Source organism: Chrysemys picta, chromosome 13 (genome assembly GCF_011386835.1).
Source record: "Chrysemys picta bellii isolate R12L10 chromosome 13, ASM1138683v2, whole genome shotgun sequence".
Classification (NCBI taxonomy): Eukaryota; Metazoa; Chordata; order Testudines; family Emydidae; genus Chrysemys; species Chrysemys picta.
The window spans coordinates 38810899-38835535 of NC_088803.1; the positions used below are offsets into that span (position 1 = coordinate 38810899).

Sequence of the window (24637 nt, forward strand, 5' to 3'; positions counted from 1 at the left end):
TGGGTCTTGCAAACTGACAAAAGACTGACATTTTAGGATTAAAAGCTGTCATGCTATTGCATCTGTAACTCACCATATTAAGGCTAGGTATGTCAATAACATACATACGAAAAAGGGTATGTCTACACAGCAAAGAAAAACCCACGGCAGGCCCATGCCAACCAACTTGGGCTCACAGGGCTTGGGCTACAGGGCTATTTCATTGCAGTGTAGATTTCTGGGCCTGGGTTCTAAGACCTCAGCCTGAATCAGCTGCCATGGGCGAGCCGCAGGTTTTTGTCTACACAGCAAAGGGTAAGCATGTTAAGGACAAGACAGAGATATACCGGGGCAAATGTTACATCCTTTCCCCTTACTTCTGCAGTTTTTGTTTTTGGAAAGTAAGTGCTTTAGACCAGGAATCTGCCATACACTGTTCTAAGAGAGACAAGATGGGCGAGGTAATATTTTGTACTGGACCAACTTCTGTTGGTGGAAAGTGGAAGCATTCAAGCTACACAGAGCTCTTCTTCAGGTCTACAGCACGGCTACAACAACACTGCAAACATGCTCTGTTCTGTAAAGACTCGAGCACATTTTTGGGTGTTGTAAAAATAATAAATCATAATTCTACAGCAACACGTATAGCGTACATTCTCAATCCTATGCAATACCAAGGCACAATGGGATGCAGTAAACTGAGCACCGTCAACCTTGAAAGATCGTGGAAAAACAATCCACAATTCCAAAGCGAGGACTGCAATACTGTTAAAATATCTGGGCATTCAGATTGCTCCATTGTCACAAACTCACTTGATGAGTCATTGCTCTGAGTAAATGAAAATTGGCAGGTTTCAGAGTAGCAGCCGTGTTAGTCTGTATCCGCAAAAAGAACAGGAGTACTTGTGGCACCTTAGAGACTAACAAATTGATTTGAGCATAAGCTTTCATGGGCTACAGCCCACTTCATCAGATGCATAGAATGGAACATATAGTAAGAATATATATATACATACAGAACATGAAAAGGTGAGAGTAGCCATACCAATTCTAAGAGGCTAATTAATTAATATGAGTTATAATCAGCAGGAGAAAAAAAAAACTTTTGTAGTGATAATCAAGATAGCCCATTTCAGACAGTTGACGAGAGGTCTTTTGGGAAGAAAATAGGAATCTTGTCCTTTTCATTCCCCTGCCAGTTCAAAGGGAACAGTGATGGCATGACTTGCCCATCTGTTCCCTGAGCAAGGCAAATCCAATACTGTACCCTCACTTGTTGTTGGGTCACCCACTCGAGGAGCTGGGATTTGAACACTGTTACAGCCTTCATTTTGAAGGGTCGGGATCACATTCCGATTTCATTATCACTGGTGTAAAAAAGTAAAGTCAATGGAATTACTCCAGATTCACACCACCAGTATCACCAAGAGCACAGTCTGGCCCAATGACAGTGAAATAACTACCCGGGGAACATTTTCAAAATGCCCAGTATTTGTTACGAGGCAAAGTGGTGTAAAGAAGGGGCTGTGTGGAGCCAAACGAACTTGAGATTGGGGTCTTTAGCAATTCAAACCACGCTCTGGGATCTTGCAGAGTGAGAGGATTTTACACAAAGCCCAATAAACAGGGAATCTGCGCTGATTTCGACCGATTACTGCGGTGTCCATCCTAATCAGCGGATTCAAATTGCCAATCGATGGTGCCCTGGCTCAATAACTGGCAGTGGGTGAATCTCACAGAGCTCAAGGTTTTGCAAACTTGAATTAATTCATAGCTCTGTCGAATGAGTTTGAGTTTGCAAACGTTTTTTTCCAGTCATTTAAACCCATGGGTCATACTCCTCCCCCGAGAATAATTCAGACTTGTTTTTAAAATGTGTTTTTCCTATCTAGAGGGAGTCCTGTGCAACCTATTAAGGACTAAATAACATTCCATAAAAGGGAGGCTCGCCCACGCTCATGCCCTATACATAGGGTGACCAGATGTCCTGATTTTATAGGGACAGTTCCAATTTGGGGGGCTTTTTCTTATCTAGGCACCTATTACCCTCCACCCCCATCCTGATTTTTTATACTTGCTATCTGGTCACCCTACCTATACATGTTATATGGACTGCCTTTAAGTTGTCAGTCGCTATTTTCCTTTCTCCCCTTCTCCTATGTTCACAGTTTCTCTGTATTCACATTTTCCTTCATCCATATTTTTTTCCACAGGATTCATTCCCGCTCCTCTTTTCACAGTGACCCCTAAGCAGAACCCGCTGGTTCCGGGCTAGAGATTTACATAAGTAGGGACTGCAGCGCCAGGGCCTGAATTTATCGAGCGAGGAGGTGGCAGCATTTGGTATATAAGAGAAATAATCCGCCCCCCATGCTGTATCCTGCAACTCCTCAGTGACTGGGGTTCTGGCCTATGATGGTTCAGTGGGGTTTGGAGAAGAGACCTGAGAACACCGTTCCCTCTTGTTAACCATCCCAGCTAAAGGAGGGCAGGGCAGCAGCCCGATGGAGGAAGGGGCTCCCCCCACACACCCATGCACGTGCAGCCACCCCACTCCCGGGACCACCTGCAGCTGCGGATGCTCAGCGATGGGCAGGATCAGAGCCGGCAAGGCAGGATCTCTGTTTACCTAGGTCCACACTGAGCCCGTCACCGTGGTCTCGGAGCCTGAGGTTGCTCCGCCGGGACCCCGATCACTGGAGCCGGGCGCTGGCTGGGGGACCCTCCCCCCGCGCCCGCAGACTCCTCGGGCTGCCCTGTCTCTGGGCACAGGTGCAGGCGGGTCACTCACCGCGTCCGCCGGGAGCGCAGCGCCAGCAGCAGCAGCAGCGTCGTCCCCAGCAAGGCGGCGGCCAGAGCCCAGCACATGGCGCGGCTGATCGCCGGGACCCCGCCGGAGGAGCCGAGTGGAGCTGCTGCTTCGGTCCCCGCCACTCTGGTCTGTCTGGCCGGCCGGCCGAGCCCCTCACTCTGGGCTGCCTTGGTCTCCTCCCCTTCCGTCCCTCCTGGCCGGGCCAGACCAGCCCCGCTGGACCCGTGGGAGGCTGCCCCCCTGCCGGCTACGTGCTGGCTCCAGCCCGGAGTGCGGGGGCAGAGCCCCCCGTCCCCACCGCTGGGGGAAGCTCTCCAGCCCGGTTCTCCCCGCTGCCATGGGGGTCTCAGGGAGCTGAAACCAGACATCTAGACCCTGGTCCCCGGATCCCCATTCCTCACTGGGAGCCCTAGAGAAACGGAAGGGCAAACCCAGCACCTCCTAGCCCTTCCCCTCCACGCCAGTTTCAGTTGGCACCCCCCGCCCCAACCGCCAAACTAGACTGTGCAAAACCAGGACGAGCGCACCCAAAATAGCGCCCCAGACACGGATCCCTGTGTAGAGGGAAAGCCCAGCAAATCCCTGTTGGAAAGAGCGCCCCCAAACCCCCATTTCCACTGTATTTTCTGTGCTCATCTCCTTCCCCACACGCTTCCCCATAGCGCCAAAACACTAACTAGCCTCTTGTTCGGAGAGCATCCTGCAGCCCACTAGCACTAGATAAATAACAGGCAACGACGGTCTCTGTTTATTCAGAAGCCTTTCCATGATACTCATCACTGTAGACTCAAGCGGTTTTCCTTGCCCCTCCGAAGGGAAATTCTAAGCAAGCAAACAGTGCAGCAGAGAAGAAGTGTGCCCATTGCTTCATCATTTACCTTGGTGGGATTCTGGGCACTTTAGCCAACTGTTTTTGCAAAACTCTTTTAAGTTAGAGACTAGTTATGCCGATTTTATTAATCATTTGAAGTATTTTATTACTTTTTTATAGCACCCACAAGTGTATGATGCACTTTACAAAAGACACTGAAAAGATTGACGGGGCTTCACATCTAATGAATGGCTATGACTGAGACATCATATAACCAAGGCCCTGTGAATGCCACAGCAAGATGGAGTGTGCTTAAAAGACCTGTGGTTACTCTGGCACACTGGCTATTCTAGAGCAACTTCAGGATTATGCATATCAGTTCTGGATATGCATATGTCTTGATGGTTCAAAACAATTTATATTATGTACAATACCATGAATACACCCATTTTTATAAGCAATTCTGCCAATGTGTCCATTATTATTTCTTATTAGTGTTTGGAGGCACCTCGGAGCCCATTCATAGATCAGAGCCCCTTTACGCAAATACATAACAAAGAGACAGGCCCTGCCCCAAAGAACTTGTCTCGGTAATCTGCAGGCAGTGCCCTTTTAAACAGCTCTCTAAGGTGCCATTATGTAAATAATTATTATTACTAATACATACACAAGAATGTGCCCTTAGGACCCAATACAACGACCATTCATCTCATGCCAAGGTACTGACCCTGCAGTACTTACTGAAGCAAAATTCTCATGGCAATCAGGAAGGGCGTAAGGACAGCAGGCTGGGTCCCCAAATGCCTGGTAGCTTTAATCAAGGACAAACTGGAAGTTACTGCAGCAAACTCTCAGTTGCTTGCTGAACTGTTAATGACCTCGTGAACACTGTTTGGGTTGGAGAACAGATCATTGATAACAAGACAGAAACTCTCTCTAAAACTAGGTTGTTGGGTTTTTTTAAGTCCTGTGACAAAGTTCCTCCTCTGCCTTGGTGGGTCCTGCACTTATTGGCGGATTTGCTCGCCTCAGAGATTCACGGCAGCCCTCAGTTTGGCCACTTTTGCTAGTGGCCCAAACCTGCCATTCACTCAGCTAACCCCATCACTGGCCAGCATGGGGAGAGGGAGGAGAATAATTCCCACAGTCTCTGCTGACCCACCTCGTGGGTCGGGGGACAGGCAAGAGACCTTCCACTCTGGTGGGACCCACAGTCCAGGTCAACTCCTTTTGTATCAAATAGGGAGTTGGGGGGATGGGAGAAACCTGGGCCTGCCCACTACTCCAGGTTCCAGCCCAGGGCCCTGCGAATCGCAGTTGTCTATAGTGTCTCCTGTAACAGCTGCGTGACAGCTATAACTCCCTGGGCTACTTCCCCATGGCCTCCTCCCAACACCTGCTTTATCCTCACTGCACGACCTTCCTCCTGATGCCTGATAATGCTTGTACTCCTCAGTCCGCCAGCAGTACGCCTTTTCACTCTCAGCTCCTTGCGTGCCTCTTGCTCCCAGCTCCTCGCACGCCCCTCACTAACTGAAGTGAGGTCCTTTTTAAACCAGGTGCTCTGATTAGCCTGCCTGTCTTAATTGATTCTAGTAGCTTCTTGATTGTTCTGGAACAGCCTATTATCTTACTCAGGGAAAAGGGACCTGCTTAATCTGGGGCTAATGTATCTACTTTCTCTCACCCTTCTGTAGCCATCTGGCCTGACCCTGTCACAGTCTATAGAAATAGGTGGTTTGTCATTGTCTGAAATATTCTTTGCTGAGCTGTTAAAATAGAAAGATGGTTTCCCAACCAGTACCTGCCTGGCAGAGACAAGTTCTTTTTAGTGTAATTTATACCCTGATGAGTTATTTTATAATCTGAGAGAACTGGAGTCCAATTCTGACCCCATACAGTGTGACCGCTGACATCAGTTGTCTTGCTTTGCATTTACACACATGGAAAAAAGGAAGAATCTTGTCCATGTTCTTTTTCTTTGGAATTAATACTTCTGTGTGTGTCTGGTGTGAAAGGTTCTTTCTTCTGTAAGAAACAGGTCCCAAGACATGGGAAAACATTAACAATTATATATATATATATATATATAATTATTATTTATTATTTAAATGACTATGAGCCTATTGCCTGGGGTGGAGAGAAAAATCTATTTCTCCCCATCATTCCACCCCTACCTAGCTGCAGATAATCAACTTTGTTTCTAACCAGAACTATATAAATGCATATATGTATGTTGTTATTATAGAGGTATACTAAAAAGGCAAAGGAAGAACAACAATTCCTACAGTAACCATAGCAGAAGCAATTATGACCCACAGGAAGGCATACAACTATTTTAAAACACATTTTTTTCAACAGGGAGAAAAGCTAATCAAAGAACTGGGTTTATATATATTATTGTGTTTTCTTCATCTGTTGTGAAAGATAGCCAGTATCTTTATCTGCAGAATGATATCATAATCAAAAATGTTCTATTTCAAAATGGTCAATATAGAATAAATGTATGTTGACAACAGCACTAGAGGCTTGTTTCTAACAAATAAATGAAAGGAATACATTACAGTTAATTTTGGTAGTTACTAAATGGTTTTTGGAAAGCATCTGAGACAGTAAAAGAGCTCCAGTTGAACTGAGCTTCAATGTGGATTGGATTCACATGGGGATCTTCCCAAGTTGTTAAAGAAAGACTTTTAGAATAAAATCTTCTAAATATCAGAATATGGTGCTTTTTAGGAGGGGGAGAATGGCAACAACATTACCTATTGCTTGTAAAAGGTGTTGTTCAATTAATTAACTGGGAAGCAAAACACAAAAAGAACCAGTGATTTGCAGAATCTGCCCAAGCTGAGTGAATATTAATAAAAAATGTACTACAGAAAAAGCATATTCAACTAAATTATTTCCCAACACATTTCCAGCATGGCTGTGCATTATGTCCTATGACGTCAAGTATCAGGAGGTAGCTGTGTTAGTCTGTATCCACAAAAACAACAAAGAATCCGGTGGCACCTTAAAGACTAACAGATTTATTTGAGCTTATGCCCAAATAAATCTGTTAGTCTTTAAGGTGCCACCGGACTCCTTGTTGCTTTTATGTCCTATGATGATGACTGAGTTTAACCTTAAGGCTAAACAGAACCCCCCAAAACTGAGTTTTACATGCAAATAGGCTGTAATCAGGTGAGCAGTCACCTGGCTCTTTGGGTTCAGGGACTGTCTTTTTGTTCTGTGCTTGTACAGCACCTAGGATAATAGGGAGCTTGTCTGTGACTGGACTCCTAGGCACTACTATACAGAATACCCACCCATGCAAACAAGGAGTCAGGTTTGTGTATATGGATGCACTTGTAAATATTTTGGGTACATTTTAGGAGACCCCTGAAAGTTAGGTCCCCAGCCCCTAAGATTCTATGCAAACACTGAAGAAGTTAATGTTTTCCTTCTGTGCTGAATGCTGCACTAAAACATAGTGAACACTATGTCCCAAACTCATCCCAGGTTTAACTCCACTGACGGTTGGAGAAAGTCTAAAAAATGCTTTGGAAAATAAAAGAAAGGCAGGATACCCGTTTGATGCTTTATATCAGGAGGGGATCCTGTTTTGCTGGCAGCAACCCACATACACTTATTTGCTACAAAGAAAACTGAACCACAGCAAATATAGAAGCCGAATCTGAAATAAAGTCAACTTTACTGGCATCTTTGAAAAGAAACAATGATACAAAATATGGAACAAATTCATCCTGGGCCTAACTCCATTGAACTCTCTTATCTCTTTACTTTTGTCTGACTTTCACTGCATTTTTAGCCAAAGAACCAACATATTTACCTGTATAAGGATTGTTATGGAGTAAATTGGGGAAGTGCCATTGACTTCAGTGGAGCGACGTCATTTTACACCAGCTGAGGATCCAGCCCTCTGTTAGCCACTGCTCGTAATTACTGTAAGCTGTTCCATGCAACAGATGTGTTTTCTCAACTGGTTGCTGGACAAACCATTTGATGTGAGTACACAGTAGAGAAATGGAATGGGTGGATTAAACTATCTGTATGAACAATGCTGAATGTATTTTGTTAGCATGCTTGCAAACAGCACCATGTGTGTTTACATTTATTCCAACTCTTTCCATATGTACCTAGTAGGGGAGAGAACAGTACCGAGACACAAACTCTAGAGCTGGAAGATTTCTTAACTTGGGATTTTAATAATGGGACAGATATCAGCTTGTGTGCTTTAGCATGGTTACACTCACTTCACCAGAGATACTCTGATTTACACCAGCTGAGCTGGCCCAATAAGTTAATACAGATCTTGTGCCCACGTTTCCCAAATGTATCAGCTGGTAGTCAGTCATTTTAAGTGCTGTACTAGGGATAACAGAGAACAACAGTAGAAAACGGAGACAAAAAAAATCACTAACAGTGTCAATAATAATTTGAAACTTAACAGGTGACGTAAAGGATGGTTCCCTGGTACTCTTCCCGCGGTATCATTTCATGCTTTGGGAGTGATGTTCACTGTCATGTTACGGTCTTCCAGAATGGCCTATACATGTATGGCTTTTGGAAAATGAAATTTAGCTTTGAAAGTGTAACATGAACGATTTTACAAAGGCAGATAAGCAGCATCAAAACAGGTTATCTCAAAAATATCAGCCTCAGGCAAGTAGCTCCAGGATAAGTAGAAACAGAATGATTAAAATTGCAAAATATTTTGGCACATGTGCCAGTGTCTGTGTACAAATAAGTGTCATTCTGGACCTTTTCAGCTTTGAATTGTAGGCTTTCATCTGTTTGAATGGGCAACAGGATTCCCTTGCTATCAGTAGATCGTAACACGATACAGGCTTTGGTATCACATCAGTATGTTGATGATACTCAGGTCTGCAATTCCTTTTCATTAGCCCCAGTCATAACCAGTGCCAGACTCCCCAAAAGATTTGGCAAGAACAAAGACCTGGATGAAAGCCAGTTGGCTAAAGTTCCACCTGGATAATAACAGAGGTGGTGCTGCTCTGCAGCGGAAAAGCTTTCAGAAGAGATGACAAAACGTACGACTGCTCCAGCAATTGAAGGCATCTGCCGAACCACTGTCGAAGTGAAGAGCTGTGCTGGGGCCTTACTAGAGGCATCCCTGCCCGTCAGTTCCCAGATTACATCAGTGGCTGTCACAAACACCTTCTGAAGCTTATGGCAATGAGCTCCATCTGGATCTAACCCCAAATGAACCTCAGAAGCTATGGTTAGCGCAAAGTATTGTTTCCCTCCAGAGTGAGGTAGGAGGGTAAGATCATCTCATACTGGTGCTCCATTCACTGCCAGGAGAATTCTAGATGACAGTCACGGTGCTCTCCTGAGCTGCACGAATAATTTCAAATATATTTAATAGGCAAAATTATTCACAATTTTTAATTCTCAGAGTGCAAATATTGCAATTTGTGCAACTAACTTAGGTGCCTTTTATAAATTACTTATGAAGTTATGGCATGGAATATGATTTTTATATTGGAACAGTCATTGTTTGGGCTGCACTGGTTAGTTACATCAGTAATCTAATCAGGGTACAGAAACAATACAATGGTACTTATGTAACTAACCAAGACAGTGTGGGCAGGAATAGGGTATTTTTATGCCAGAGTTTAGTTTATTGAGCACTCATAATGATATCTAAACATTGCTAAAAGTCTAGGAAGTCAATACAACTAAACTGCTTCACACTAGCTGAAGGTCTGGCACACACTCTGGAAAAACATAGTTATTGTGGTTATTATTTCTTGTGAATTGAGTCCACATGTGTGAGCTCAATATTTGTTACACAACTTTTCTTATAAAACTTGCAGGCGTGCTATAATTTAAATGAGCAAAAGAACTTCAGAATTATTAATCATTGGTTATCTAGTTTACATCAAACATAATAAGGTATAAGCAATGAAACAGTGTCAATTGGATTCGAATACAACATCTGTCTTCTCACAGGTGGATAGTGGCCAAAAGAAATGACATGTTCTGGAAGAACATGTGTGTCATGGAGTAGGGCCCTTTTCACTTGAGCAAGTGGAAACACTGTTGGTGACCCAAAATTCAACATGGATCCTGCCTGCCTGGGATACGGAATCCAGAATCTGTAGATGGTCAATGAAAGTTTTGTTCCAAACATTATCATGGTCCTATGCTTAGATAACTTCTGGATCCCTTTCAAGAGTTTTAATTCAGTTATCTGAGGAAGCTGCTCAAAGAGTATCCACTTGAGAATTCAGTATGTCTGTAGCTATCAACCAGGGTCTGATTGAAAGCCTATTCAACAGTATTTGGATGAGGCCCTTAAAGAGTAGTTTAGGATCTCCAATGGAAATCAATATTATACATTTCAAGTTAAAATCACCACAATCTCTCACGGTTTTACCTAACTCCTCTTCAGCAGGGCCGGCTCCAGGCACCAGCCCACCAAGCATGTGCTTGGGGCGGCGCCTGGAGGGGGGCGGCCCGGCGGGGCACTCCGGCCCGAGAGCGGGGCCGCAACTGGGCTCGCCGCCCTCCCCATGGCGCTTCGGCTGCCGGGGAGAGCGGAGCTGCAGCAGGCTCGCCGCCGGGGAGAGTGGAGAGCCCTGGCCGGGCTCTCTGCCCTGCTCCCGGCACTCTGGCCGCCGGGGGCTCTCCGCCCTGCTCCTGGCGCTCTGGGTGCCGGGGGCTCGCCACCGGGGAGAGCCCCGGCCGGGCTCTCTGCCCTGCTCCCGGCGCTCTGGCCGCCGGGGGCTCTCCGCCCTGCTCCTGGCGCTCTGGCCGCCAGGGGCTCTCTGCCCTGCTCCCGGCGCTCTGGCCGCCAGGGAGAGCGGAGAGCTTCGGCTGGGCTCTCTGCCCTCCTCCCAGTGCTTTGGCCACTGGGGGCTCGCCGCTGGGGAGAGCAGAGAGCCCTGGTCGGGCTCTCCGCCCTGATCCCAGCGCTCTGGTCGCTTGGGAGAGCGGAGAGCCCCAGCCAGGCTCTCCGCCCTGCTCCTGGCACTCTGGCCACCAGGGAGAGCGGAGAGCCCCAGCTGGGCTCTCCACCCTGCTCCCGGCACTCTGGCCACTGGGGAGAGCAGAAAGCCCCGGCCGGGCTCTCCGCCCTGCTCCCGGCACTCTGGCCACCGGGGGGAGAGTGGAGAGCCGCGGCGGGCTCGCCGCCCTCCCACCGGTGCTCTGGCCACCTAGGGCGGCAAAAAATCCAGAGCCGGCCCTGCTCTTCAGATACAAAACATCCAACAATTCAGGGCTTAACAGGAGGGTTCTGCTAGCAGGAGGGTTCTCTGCCAATTGAAGTCACCAAGACACAGGATTTGGGGACTTCATCAGCAGAGTCAAGGGAAGGGTAGGGACGGTTTTGTGGCCTGCAGCATGCAGGGGGTCAGACCAGATGATCATAATGGTCCCTTCTGACCTTAAAGTCTATGAGTCTATGAGGAGAAACTGCTAATAACTCTTAAATCCTAGTAATATTTCAATATTCTAAGTTAAAGCCAGTTTTAGTAATAAAGCCAGACTCACTGCTAGATCTGTGGACATGGATATATTTTTGCAGGACTAGAATAGCTTGCCAAAACCACTTGCCTTGTGTTTTTATATTGAGAAGCCTTTTTTTTTTTTTGGTTGAGAGGTTCTTCCTATGACCACAAACAAACAAACAAACAAACAGACAAGTACCACAAATATTTACCACCCCCCTTTAAAAACTTCAGGCTGTTTGCACACTATCAGCTCCGTGTACTCTTTCTGGCATAACAAGAAGGGCTTCCTGGATGAGAAAATGTTTAGGATACTTGGAATGGAAAAAATGACACTGGAAACTTAGTCATGTTCATTTACAGAGTATATACTCCCCTGACCAACTATTATGGCCACTCCTGGATGCACACTATGAAACTCTAGTAAAGTTTTATTGCTGTGGATTGTGTCGAAAGGGGAAAGTTATTTCTTCTTCTGTTTACGTATCTTTTTTTATTTCCTATGTGACGTACCCATGTAAAAAATTACACCGGAATAATCTATGCTCTAAACAGATATCTGGATAGTCAAAACACCTAATTGGAAACCAGTCCCATAAAATCTAGAGATCGTATAACCTAGTTAATCAGAAATGTTTTTAAAACTTAACATAAAAGAAGTAAATGGCAAACAAGTATACCAGAGCAAAGCTTTGACTGCAATGTTGTTTTTATAGATGTCAAACAAGAGAGAAATCCTTGCAAATAAAATAATCTTGGACCTCAGAGAAAGGGATTTAGCTACTTAAGAAAGAATTCTAGTCGCTATATGCAGAAATCCTCTGTATTAGTTTTGCTAATCTCTTAAAATTGAGAGATTGATCTGAATATTAAACCCAAGGCTGCCTCAGGGACACTCATGCAGCAGAAATTCTGTAAACTTCCAAACAATATGCTGACAAATGTACGTACAGAATTTTGTTCAAAGGAAATTGGTATTTTTCAGCTGTTTGGCTGGATTTATTCAACTGCATCCCACATAAAGCAGCCCACGTTACATGCCGTTACAGTGTATATATAGTGAATTAAGGCATGTTAGGGTTCAGTATCAAGCCGTGTAAATATTTATCAACACATTTGTTATTTTTAGCCGAACAAAATTTTAAAAGTTCACCTGGAAAAACTGCCCCCAATAAATAGTGTGTCATTTGGGTTCCCCTGATTCAAGTAAGAGATGCCTGAGTAGGCAAAGATGGTATAGCTGACAAGACGTCTTGCTGCCATTCTTCATCAGCCTTATTGGTGCACACAGCCCCATATACAGAGTATAGGCATTGTACAGAAAATACCACAAAACAGCTCCTTTCCTGAAATAATGTGACACTGACCTTCATCCTCCTGGTTACCTTCTCTCCATATAACTAGCCAGATGCCGACAGTTGCCTCTCCTGCTTCTGCTTTTAAGCCCTTTAGTCACAAGGGGATGAAGTTTAGCTTTGCTTGTTTTGCCCAGGTCCTGCCAGTGCTGTGATTTGGATTCAGGTGATTGTGTCAATTTCAATTCCTAACATCCTACGGATGCCCTGTGCAGCAAATCCATTGTTACCCACCTCTGCATGGGAGCAATAAGTCTTCCAGCCACTCTCACTGCAGGCTCCTAACAGAGCTAAACATTTACATTCAGCGGCCTCCACTGTTTACCTCCCCAATCACACTTTCTTCCTGTTTGTGTCATTGGTCCTGCTTCCTTCACTTTATGATCAGCTGAGTTTTGCAACAAGATTATTGACTCTCTAGTCTTCTACCATAGGAAGCTGCAATATACTGGTTCCCCTCCCTTCCCCCTCCAAATCTATTCTTGCTAAATTCTGGTGAAATTTGGAGATTAAAAGAAAACAAAAATTGGCCCCAGCTGGTATTCCAGAGAGAACTACATACTTATGGGGAACCCGCTCTCTTGGTCTGCACTAAGTGGAAAGGGTGGGCTACCAACCATTAGGCTTTGGAGAATCTTGTGCTTGCAGTGCCTGTAAATACCATGCATCTTTATACACTAGATATCCAAGGCAGTTTGGATGCAATGCCTGGGCTGAGGTCTCAGCTGAAACAGTGCAGGTTTCTCTATAATGGGTCAAACCCAAACACTAAAACCTGAACATCCTGACATTTGAAAAAGTAGAGATTTGATTCTGGTGTTTGAATCCCGGATTATTGAGTGTTTGAATGCAGGTCTTGGTGAAGACCATTATAAAGATATAAAATGTGGCCGGGAATTCAGGGTTCAGATCCAGAGTTTTGGTGTGGGTCCATCATTATTAGTAACATGCTGAATCCCAGGAGGATGGTCATACTTGATCGCAGCAGCTGACTTTGGCCTTCTTTGGGATTCCACAAATCTGCATCAGCTTGAGATTTGTGGATTCGGTAGGAAAACCAAAGTAGCATTGTGTTTGCCCCCGGTTCAAAGTTAGCAGAACCTGTGTGGGAATCACACACAGACAATAAACTGGTTGGGTCAATTATTTTAAGTGTACAAGCATCTAGGATAACTCCAGACTGTAATTTTACAGTACAAAGAGAACTTGTACATACAGGTCTGTTGCATCTTACGCGCATTTAACGTGCGCTATTTCAGCTTTACGTGGTCGGCAAAACAAAACAAAAAAACAAAAAAGAGAAAAATAACAATTTTAATACTGTACCTGTAGTGCGGGCGATTCCGCCCGCCATTACACTCAATGTAATTTTGACTATACACGATTTTTGTTTTACGCGCTGACTGCGGAACGTAACCCCAGCGTAAGATGCGACAGACCCGTATTCATTCGGATCACATGAGGCTACATCATCATCTGAAAGAAACAGACACAGCCTTCTAGCCATGCAAAGGAGAACAAAGGCTTTCTTTACACTGTGGCAATTTGCATGTCTAGGGGTAATAATGAGTCCATCCTGGCCTTATTACTTTGTGCCATCTTAACTGTGATCTGCTGTCCTCAGCTGCTGGTAAGTTTAGAGTATTAGCAAAGTCATCAACATTAAATTTCACCCTTGTCTTTCCGTGGAAGGAATTTGAGCCAGCTTCTCTTCACCCACCTTTTCAATGCAAACTGAACTCTTTTAGAATACAAGGGATGAGTGTGAATTTCAGTTTGCTGCTTTAATAAAACATTTAATGTTGCATTTCTTTGCTATGGGCTATTAAGTCCAGTCCACTCCACTAATAGGAATTCTGTATGGAATGCTCACTGAGTTCTGAAAATCAACCCCAAGCCCATACCAGGAAGCATGCATGTATGATGCAAGGACTCAAAGATTATCAATGGAATATGTAACCAGGAATCACCATGCATTAAACCCTGAATCTGAAGAAGTGAGGTTCTTACCCACGAAAGCTTATGCTCCCAATACTTCTGTTAGTCTCAAAGGTGCCACAGGACCCTCTGTTGCTTTTTACAGATTCAGACTAACACGGCTACCCCTCTGATACTAAACCCTGAATAATTTATCTCTATATGCCTTTGATGACCTGTGCATAATTCATCCCTTTGACCAGTCTAGGAAAAGTCCCTGCTAGAACTAAATCTGGCAGATGGAAACTAATGTGTTACCCATTATTTCACCAGTGATCTCCCCAGTCATACCTGTGGGGGGGAAGTCCTGGCCAAGAGCATCACAAAAAATTCTTTAACCAGCAAACAGTTAGATAAAATCGATTTGTCCTACCTTTCTTTGGGAATAATTGATGTTTCCTTACTCTTTCATTTCCACTACTAGACAGAAATCAACTGCTTTGCAGGAGGCAGTGTGGCCTAGTATCTAGAACACTGGACTGCCACTCAGGAACCCTCAGTTCTACTCCCAGATCTGCTACTGGCCTGCTGGGTGACCTTGGGCAAGTCACTGCCCTGCTGTATGCCTCAGTTTCCCCAATTGTAAAGCAAGGATAATTGTACTCACCTCCTTTGTTAAGTACTTGGAGATCTACTGATGAAGAGTGATGGGGATTATTGTATTTGAAATGGTTTGCACCTGCTTCTTATATCAATGCAGTTGTAGCTGAAAGTTTACAGGGCAGAAAATAGTTAGATTACATATCTAGGACTCTACCAAATTCACAGCCATGAAAAATGTGTCATGGACCGTGAAATCTGGTTTCCCCCCCATGAAATCTTGTGTGTGCTTTTACCCTATACTATACATATTTCACGGGGAGATCAGTGTTTCTCAAATTGGGGGTCCTGACTCAAAAGGGAGTCGCAGGGGAGTTATTTTAGGAGGGTTGCGGTATTGCCACCCTTACTTCTGCACTGCCTTCAGAGTCGGGAGACCAGAGAGTGGTGGCTGTTGGCCAGGAGCGCAGCGCTGAAGGCAGTGCCCAGACAGCAACAGCACAGAAGTAAGGGCGGCAATACCATACTGTTAGGTAAAAAAGCAAGTCCTCACTCACCTCTCCAGCACCCGAGTTCGTGCGGAGTTGGTATGGGGCTCACAATCTGTCAGAGACCAGACACCAATTCGTTGATCAACGGGCTCACACTATCCTTAGCTTGAAAAGCTTCAGAGTAAGTGTGGCAAGTTTATTAGGGGTGAGCATCAATATTTATACACAGAAGTAAACAAAGTGATTAACAGATCATAATGGTCATGTATAATCAATCAAGATTCTACAGGATAAAACAGGTTAAAATGTAAATTCAAAAAGAGATAAGGGGAGATGGCTACTTAAGGGGAGGGGGGGTGTCATGAGTAGTTCGCAGGTCAGAGTTTTGACTAAAAGTTCAGACAGAGACATCAAGTCTGGGTTAAGTTTAAGCTCATCAAAAGTTCACACTCAACATTCCTCCATTTGTAGCTTTGGGATAACTATTTACCAAAAGCTACACCCCATTTTAAGGAGCCAAGGGCCGCTTGGCAATTTCAGCCTGGGCCAACTCGAAGAGAGTAAGGCCCTTGGCTGAAGTAGGAAAAGAATAAACTGACTCACATGAGTCTATGAGGGAGAGGACACACTGAATACAGCAACACAGTATTATAAGGATTACTATGGCCCCAACAATACCCACCAAGAGTTTTTTAACCCACCCAAATCCAGGCAGCCAATTCCATAAGGCTCCTCACCAATCATAAGGTGGCTGGCAAGAGGAGTAGTTCTTAGCCATTTCCCTTAGATGTTTGGTATGTTGAAAAGTGTCAGAGTAGGTGTCATTTACAAAAACACAGCATTCTTCATTTATGAGGGCGCAAGTTCCTCCCTGGGCTGCTAACATTATGTCTAAAGCCATTCGGTTTTGCAAAGCTAACTGGCGCAGCTGGGACATTTCCCCGGCCTGATTCTCAAATAGGGTCGCAGTTTCATTGGTTAAAGATTCTAGTAGTCCCTGTAGACGGATGACACCACCCCTCAAGCTAATGAGACCAGCCCACTGCTGCCACGACAAACCATCACGGATATTAATATCTCTGAAGGTTTCACGGATGTTACGAACGTGGGGAAAATGAGGGGGAGTGAGGGAGATGCGAGAAGGCGGTGTTAGCCACGCTAAATAACATGACCCTGCCCAATCAGGGGAGAGAAAGTAATAAGCTTTGGGCCCGCACACCCAGTATGTTCCATACAATGAGTTTCGGGTATTCCATTTCTCAAAGTAGGAGGTAACCCACCACCCGTTGGACCACTGTTCCCCTGGTAACGCAGAGGGGTCGTTGTGCGAACTGCAGAGGCACAATTTGGTAGTGGTGTTTTCAAAGGGCAGGGTAGTACTGCTTGAGCAGTTGTAGAAGGCAATCGTATGTCCCTTAGCAATTAGTTGGACACCCTCGTGATCTGAGCAGGGCTTCTTAAAAGCTGGCTCTGAAGGCCTGCCCACCCATGAAAAAGTTGGATCGGGGTGAGGGATCCACATATGGGATAAGTGGGATGCGCAAGGCTTGAAGCCAAAATTTTTACTAAAGGCGGTGCCATTAAATACATGTTGCATTTACTTGTTCCCACAAAAGTTGACCCCTTTTCTTTAACAAAACACAGTGATCCTGTCTGATTGGTTACCCTGAGATATCTGTTAATTGGCACTCCTGTTTTGTCCCATGTAAGATTGTGTTGGACTGGATCTTTTACTCTAGCCGGTGGCATCCAAGTCATATTAGCAGTGGTCAGGGGAATGGGTGTGAAGGGGAGTCCCTGTTCTGCATTTACTGGAAATTGAGTACATACCCAGCAATTACTTCTATTTCCTAAAATACGAGTTTTAACCTCGTGGGAATATCTAATAAAAGCATTATCTTCATAAGCAGAAAATAAACTAAAAAGGCATAATAAAAAACATACAGTTGTCAGAATAAAAGGTCCTCTCATTTTTTCCGAGTCAACTTAAGTCTGATGTCTGAAAGAGGTAAGCTGGTCCACTGGTCGGAGGCAGTGTCCTCAGTGGTGGCAAGAGCTGCTGGTCCGTCACTGTGGTCCACTATGGCTGGCTTGACATGGGAGTGGTGGATCCAGGATTTGCGTCCTTCCAGGAACACTGCAGTCTGGGTTGTTAAAAGAACCTGGTGGGGTCCAGTAAACCTCGGCTGGAGGGTGTCACCACGAACGAACTTTTTGGCCCAGACGAAGTCCCCTGGTTGGAACGGGTGGATCTGTTCTTCCAGCGGCACGGTCTGGGAAAACTGCAAGGCTTTCCAAAGGATACGGAGGCGAGCCATCGATGCGGAGGGCAGCTTCTTCGCGGTTACCTAGTAGGATGTCATCTACGTATAGGACTAACGTGGATCCCTGCGGACTGGTGAAGCCTTCCAAGTCGTGGCGGAGGCATTGGCTGAAAATCGTGGGGCTGTCTCTGTAGCCTTGAGGAAGTCGTTGCCAGACATAACTTTGTCCCTCCCAGGTGAAACCAAAGAGATACTGAGAGTCTGGGTGCACAGGAATGCTGAAAAAGGCTGATTTTAAGTCAATAACAGTGAACCACTCAGCATCCCAGGGGATTTGGCTGATGATAGTAGCTGGATCAGGAACTACTGCATGAAGAGGGACCACATACTGATTAACAACCCGTAGATCCTGTACAAAGCGCCAACGAATAGGGTCTCCGTCCTTTTTAGGAGGCTTTTTGACAGGCAGTATAGGGGTGTTACAAGGAGTGCGCTGAGGGCGGACTAGCTTTTGTGCAATGAATCCCTCGATAATGGGGCGGATGCCCTCCCGGGCTTCCAACGACAGGGGGTATTGAGGGACTGACGGGGGGGTTAAGGAGGGCTTCACTTGAATCCTTACTGGCTCTGCTGAAAGGAGCAGGCCAACATCAGTGTCAGAAATTCCCCAGAGGGTTAAAGGCAAGTCAGTGAGGTCAGGGGAGAGAGGGGGGGGGGGTTTCCCAATTACCCTGAGTTGGGGCCGAATCTCCTAACACTGTCATCAATAATCCTACCCCTTCAGGAGTGCAGGTTAAAGTAGCCTCAAGCTTACAGAGTAAATCCCGGCCCATCAAAGGGATCGGACAAGCTGGGGAAAAAAGAAAACGGTGAGAAAAACATTTATCAGCATAAATAACATTTAGAGGCAAAGTGAGTCCCAGAGACTGTGGGTTGCCCTCCACCACAGTTGCAGTTTTAACCTCAGAGGATAGCCAGGGAGAGGGGGCATGATTTAAAAGAGAGAAAGTAGCTCCAGTATCAATGAGGAAGGAGACAGGCAGTCCCTGGACTGAAAGGGTTAGACGAGGCTCTTTGCTGGGAGGGGAGAAAGTGAGGAAGGAGCCGGCTAAAGATATTAAGGAAATAAGACCATCACATTGTTTGCCTTCGCCCCCGGGGTACCGTCATTGAGGAGGCTGAGTTTGCTGCAGCTGCTGCTGTTGCCCGTAGTTGATCCAGGCCTGGGAACGGGCTGAGCTGGTGGTGCAGGGGTGTATTCATCCCTGGTGTAAGTATCTGCGGATGCGACTGGACCCTCTGGGCGTCCCCAGGGGAGGGGTATGCAACCTGCTGCATCTGCTTGATCTTTTGCCTAGTAATTACTCCTCCCGAGGTGTGCCCTTCCATTTCCCCCTTATCCCTCTGCAGAGATTCCGATCTGGAGTCCTGCAGATTCCCCTCTGCGCCCTGGAGAGAGTCCCCCTACGGAGGAATAGGGGCAGGTGCAGTGGGGACCAACTGACGAGTCAAAACACGCCGTGGTTTACACCCTTCATCGAAATAACATGGAGGGGGTTCACTCTCGGGAGAATACCTGACTGCCATAATTTTTAAAGATTTCCACAGCTCTGCTGCTGTGTCCCAACAAAACCAGTAACATAACTGTCCCGGATGGTCTTTTTCGATCTGGCTCCTTACTCCTCTTAAGGCAGCCTGTTCGAAAGAGCCATACGAAGGCCACCTCATCTCCGGGTTGGCCAATACCGCGGTATACCCAGTCCAATTCCTTACACACAGTGTGTACAACTTCCTCCTAGACATTCCTGTCTGTACTGGGAGTTTCCCTTCGTTCCATAACTTATTTACAATCCCCAATGGACTCTCAAGAGGCACGCTAGTCCCTTGACCCATGGTGTCTGACAGGAGCCCTCCAACTGGCGTTTACCCTGCTGTCCAGTACACGACCCCTCAATATTGAATTGGCTGGGAGAAATCTCCCGTGGCGCCTGCCAATTCGTATATGAGTGGTCTGACCACTGGACAGAGGCACCGCACCAGAAGGAAATCCCGGACGAGCCCCCAAATTGTTAGGTAAAAAAGCAAGTCCTCACTCACCTCTCCAGCACCCGAGTTCGTGCGGAGTTGGTATGGGGCTCACAATCTGTCAGAGACCAGACACCAATTCGTTGATCAACGGGCTCACACTATCCTTAGCTTGAAAAGCTTCAGAGTAAGTGTGGCAAGTTTATTAGGGGTGAGCATCAATATTTATACACAGAAGTAAACAAAGTGATTAACAGATCATAATGGTCATGTATAATCAATCAAGATTCTACAGGATAAAACAGGTTAAAATGTAAATTCAAAAAGAGATAAGGGGAGATGGCTACTTAAGGGGAGGGGGGGTGTCATGAGTAGTTCGCAGGTCAGAGTTTTGACTAAAAGTTCAGACAGAGACATCAAGTCTGGGTTAAGTTTAAGCTCATCAAAAGTTCACACTCAACAATACCATGCCACTCTTACTTCTGCACTGCTGCCTTCAGAGCTGGGCGGGAGGAGAGTGGTGGCTGCTGACTGAGGGCCCTGCTCTGCAGGCAGCAGCGCAGAAATAAGGGTGGTAATACCATACCGTGCCATCCTTCCTTCTGCGCTGTGCTGGTGGCGGCTCTGCCTTCAGAGCTGGGATCCCGAGCAGCAGCTGCCGCTTTCCAGCTGCTGCTTTCCAGCTGCCCAACTCTGAAGGCAGCGGCACTGCCAGCAGCAGCGCAGAAGTAAGGGTAGCAGTACTGCACCCCCCCACAATAACCTTGCGACCCCCCCACAACTCCTTTTTGGGTCAGAATCCCTACAATTACACCACCATGAAATTTCAGATTTAAATAGCTGAAATCATGAAATTTGCTATTTTTAAAATCCTATGACTGTGAAATTGACCAAAATGGGCCGTGAATTTGGTAGGGCCCTACTCATATCCCAGGGGAAATATGCTTATTATTAAATATTTGTGCTACAGTAGAAACTTAAGGCATCAACCAAGATTGAGGCCCCATTTTGATCAGCATGATTTACACACCCCGTAAGGGTCCCAAAGAGTTTACACTCTAAATAGACAAGGGGTGACATTGGAAACAAAAGTGCAGAGAAGTAACTTGCCAAAGGTGACAGAAGTAGGAATAGAAGCAATGTCTCCTCAGTCCCCATTCCAGGGCCGGCTCCAGGTTTTTTTGCCGCCCCAACAAAAACAGAGTACCACCGCCGAAGCAAAGTGCCGCCCCCAAAGGGCTGGAATGCCGCCCCTTGAATAGTGCTACCCTAAGCACATGCTTGGAATGCTGGTGCCTAGAGCTGGCCCTGCCCCGTTCTGTGCCCCATCCTTTACCTGCAAGGAGGGAAAGGTGCCTCAAAGGAGGTGCTCCAGCAACCAAGCTGTGTGTTAATTTGGACAGGCAAAACACTGGTTGGGAAATCTTAATGGTCACAGGGCAAATCCCAGCCCTAAATCACTAGCAAGACTCTCACTAAAGTCAGCGGGGCCACAATTTGGAGAGGAGGATACTGTAAGAGGGGAAATGCTTTGCTCTTTATGTGGAAACAAGCACCAACCTATTCTGGGGATAGAAAACACTACGCTAGTTAGATGGTGTTTATTTGACTAAGATGTGTTGACGCTGATGTTCACAGCATCTTCCCTACAGCAAAGCAGCATCGTTAAACAACAGCCAGGAAAGATCACCTTGTCACGCTGCTATTGCATTCACTGCATGTGGGAGGCTTCTGTTCACACTGTGACAAGCTTGTAACAGCCAGCTGCTGAACTGTGCAGCAGTCATGAATCACAGCATGGTTTTCAAAATTCTTAAAACACGAAAAAACAGCTGTAGCTGGGAAGAAATTTAACATGGCCAAAAGCCTTCCCCAGTTACAGCTTTCATCCCTCCAGCAGCTCCTTTAATGCTACTTCCTTTCTTTCCTTTTTTTGGTTACAGTCTGGGTTTAGAACAGTACGCTACAAAGAGTAAGAAAAAAATTGGTTCTGTCGTTTCCTACTGACAAATCTCTTTGTAGGCGACTCTTCCAGTGTGCACTGGATAAGGCAAAGTCTACCAAAAGTTCAATCTCATTCATGCAACACTCCTGGGGTTGTTTGACACACTGTTTTTTTTAAACTATAACTTCCAGTTGCTTTGGCATACTATAAATAAACCTGGTAAGTCTGTAAGCTTGCTAAACCTTAACTAAATAATTAAACATTTTTAAAAATCCCTCACACACAATCCAGACTGTCTTAGGGGAAGAGAGAAAGAAAATTAGACTAGTATCTCATGCTATTTTTTCTTTCCTCTCTCTTTCCCAGGCTAACAGAAGGAAGCTGCCATCTGCTCTATCTAGTTAGCCCACAAGAGGTTTGAGATGTTAACTCTTAAAAAAGCTGCACCAGAAGTGATTTAAAATCTTTTCCACTCCAAGCTATAGGCATAGAGCTAGGATAGTAAGAACCACAATGCAGAAAGTACAAGAATCTTCCTTCCGGTGCAGAAATAGTACTGCCTAGACTTCAGATAGAGGAGGGAAGAGCAAATCATCAGACACAGAGGCTGCATTTAGTTAGGATGCATCTCCTATACCATGGACACTTCAGATCCCAGTGGACATTGCTAGCTGGCATAGAGAATCAAGTGTATCCAACTTGGAAGTGATGTGTGCATCAAACACAAGGGTAAAGGCAGAGCTTCCAAATCACAACGTTTAAGAGTTCAGAGTCTAGGCCCAGTTTTCAAACACAGACACCTTAACAGAAGATCCAGCTCTCCCATTCATATTAGCACTTAGGTGTTCAAACACTAGATCTGGTCACAAAGCAGGAAAAAATTCTTCATAAATAAAATTAATCCCCAATCAACAGCCAAAAAGTGAATAATATGATGAATATCGTTGAGCCATCTCTAGAAATTGTCAAATAACAGAAAACAGTCATACAATTTATCAGACATATATTGAAAAATTTCACTGAACTATCTGCAAATACTATTCATCCAGCACTTGCTCTACCATGTAGCTATTTTATGCCACTTTGAGAAGCAGAAAATGGATTTTATGAACCACAATACTTAGATCAGCACTTTTCTGAAATTTGAAACAGTTTTGATCCAGATCTGATCTATAGTATCAGATTCAAACCCCCTCAAATTTAAAAAGAGTTTGGATCCATATTCAAAATCTTTAGCCCAGGCTTGAAAAATCCTATAGAAACAATACAGCTTGGGCTCTCTAATGAGCTTGCCTAGGTTTGGAACCTGAGTTCTCATTTCCTGGAGGACATTTACTCCAAACTATGTGAAGGACATTGTTCTTTTAGAAAAACCCTCGGACACATTTCTGTGAGCGAGCTACAAGTTAGATGGGGAAGGAATTCCGTACTTCACTCTATGAGACAATCAATCCATCCCGCAGCCACTTAGTGTTTGAAAGGTGTTTAACCATCGTACTTCTCCATGGACAAATTAAAAGCATTCAGGCCACCGGGCCTGCCACTTGACATTTGTGCTGATGTGTTTTTCTAACAGTGCATTAGAAAACATTTGACCTATTACTGGAGTCTGAGTCAGTCATTTCTGCAACTAAACCAATATACAATGCCCTACTTCCTGTCAGGAGACCTTTTGGCTCTCATGAAACAATCAGGCAATGGCCATATTTCACTGACCTTTGTGGTCTCACCATCTGAGATGGCAAGGGAGTTTAAATATGAGAAAGAGGAGCACAGCCAGCTACTCAGCTTGCAAGGAAAACTGCTTTCTCTCAACAGAATGCCAGTGAGTGGGGGCTTGATTCTGCCCCCAATGAATTCAAACCACCATTGACTAGAATGGGGTAGGATCAAGCTCTAGGGGAAGAATGTGTGCATGACAGGGCAGAGTCAGAGCATGACCAAGGCATAGGGCAGGGGTCGGCAACCTTTCAGAAGGGGTGCCGAGTCTTCATTTATTCACTCTCATTTAAGGTTTCGCGTGCCAGTCATACATTTTAATGTTTATAGAAGGTCTCTTTCTATAAGTCTATAATATAGAACTAAACTGTTGTTGTATGTAAAGTAAATAAGGTTTTTAAAATGTTTAAGAAGCTTCATTAAAAATTAAATTAAAATGCAGAGCCCCCCGAACCGGTGGCTAGGACCCAGGCAGTGTGAGTGCCACTGAAAATCAGCTCGCGTGCCGCCTTCGGCACCCGTGCCATAGGTTGCCTACCCCTGGCATAGGGGCTGAGATGCAGTTGCGGATGATTCATTCAACAGACATTTTTAGGCTGTTCAGTTACTCCTCCTGCCAGCCAGGAGCAGTGGTTACTTCAAACTCATTACGAGCTGCTGTTAGAGGAAAGTGGCCATGAGGGGCAGATACTGACACAAAAATGTGTCTGGGATCGTCTACAAAAACAACATCCCTCACATCCACGGTATTTGCTGGGCACAATGTCCTTGCTGGCCTACAGCATCTGCTCCCTGCCTCTCACCAGCCCGTGATGGAAATAGATTGAGCCAAAACATTAGAGACAATTTCCCAGATGAGCATTAAAACAAAGCAACCAACAAAACAAACCGTGGGCTCGATCCTGAGTCAGGTGATGTAAATCAGAACAGCTCTATTGAAGGCAGTGGGTCAATGCCAATTTATACCACCTGACGATCTGACACTATATAGAACACATGAGCAGTAGCCTCTCAACATGACAGCTGCCCTGTGGGTGAATGTCCCAGCACTGATTTGATAAAGGGCTCACTGAATCCCAAACTGCACCTAGCCAGAGAGAAAATAATTTTGGAAGAGGAAAGGGGATTTTTGTAAAGGGTGTGCTCTGTTTTCTCTGTGTCCAGGCGGCTTTGAAAACTCCCCAGGAATGTGTGGGTTACACTTGCACTCACAAAGCTCAGTTTACGAAAGAGAACTT

At 45.4% G+C, this 24637-nt stretch overlaps 1 protein-coding gene and 1 long non-coding RNA gene across 4 annotated transcripts in view; both read right to left on the reverse strand.

The window, feature by feature from the left end:
- PTGIS (prostaglandin I2 synthase) overlaps nucleotides 1-24637 on the reverse strand; it is an 88655-nt gene that overhangs the window by 28856 nt on the left and 35162 nt on the right. The window contains exon 1 of one of the 3 annotated variants that reach the window (XM_065565965.1): nucleotides 4344-4375. The exons of 1 other annotated variant lie outside the window; for it this stretch is intronic. In XM_065565965.1, coding sequence (XP_065422037.1) covers nucleotides 4344-4360 — 17 coding nt within the window. In that variant the 5' untranslated portion in view covers nucleotides 4361-4375. Of the gene's footprint in view, nucleotides 1-2770; nucleotides 3421-4343; nucleotides 4376-24637 lie in introns of those variants that run through there. One more of the 3 variants, XM_005304595.5, reaches the window with a different exon arrangement.
- LOC101949349 (uncharacterized) lies at nucleotides 7791-13005 on the reverse strand. The gene is made up of 2 exons (XR_010592273.1): nucleotides 12451-13005; nucleotides 7791-8963 (listed from the first exon to the last, which is right to left on the reverse strand). It is a non-coding gene; the product is annotated as an uncharacterized LOC101949349 (long non-coding RNA).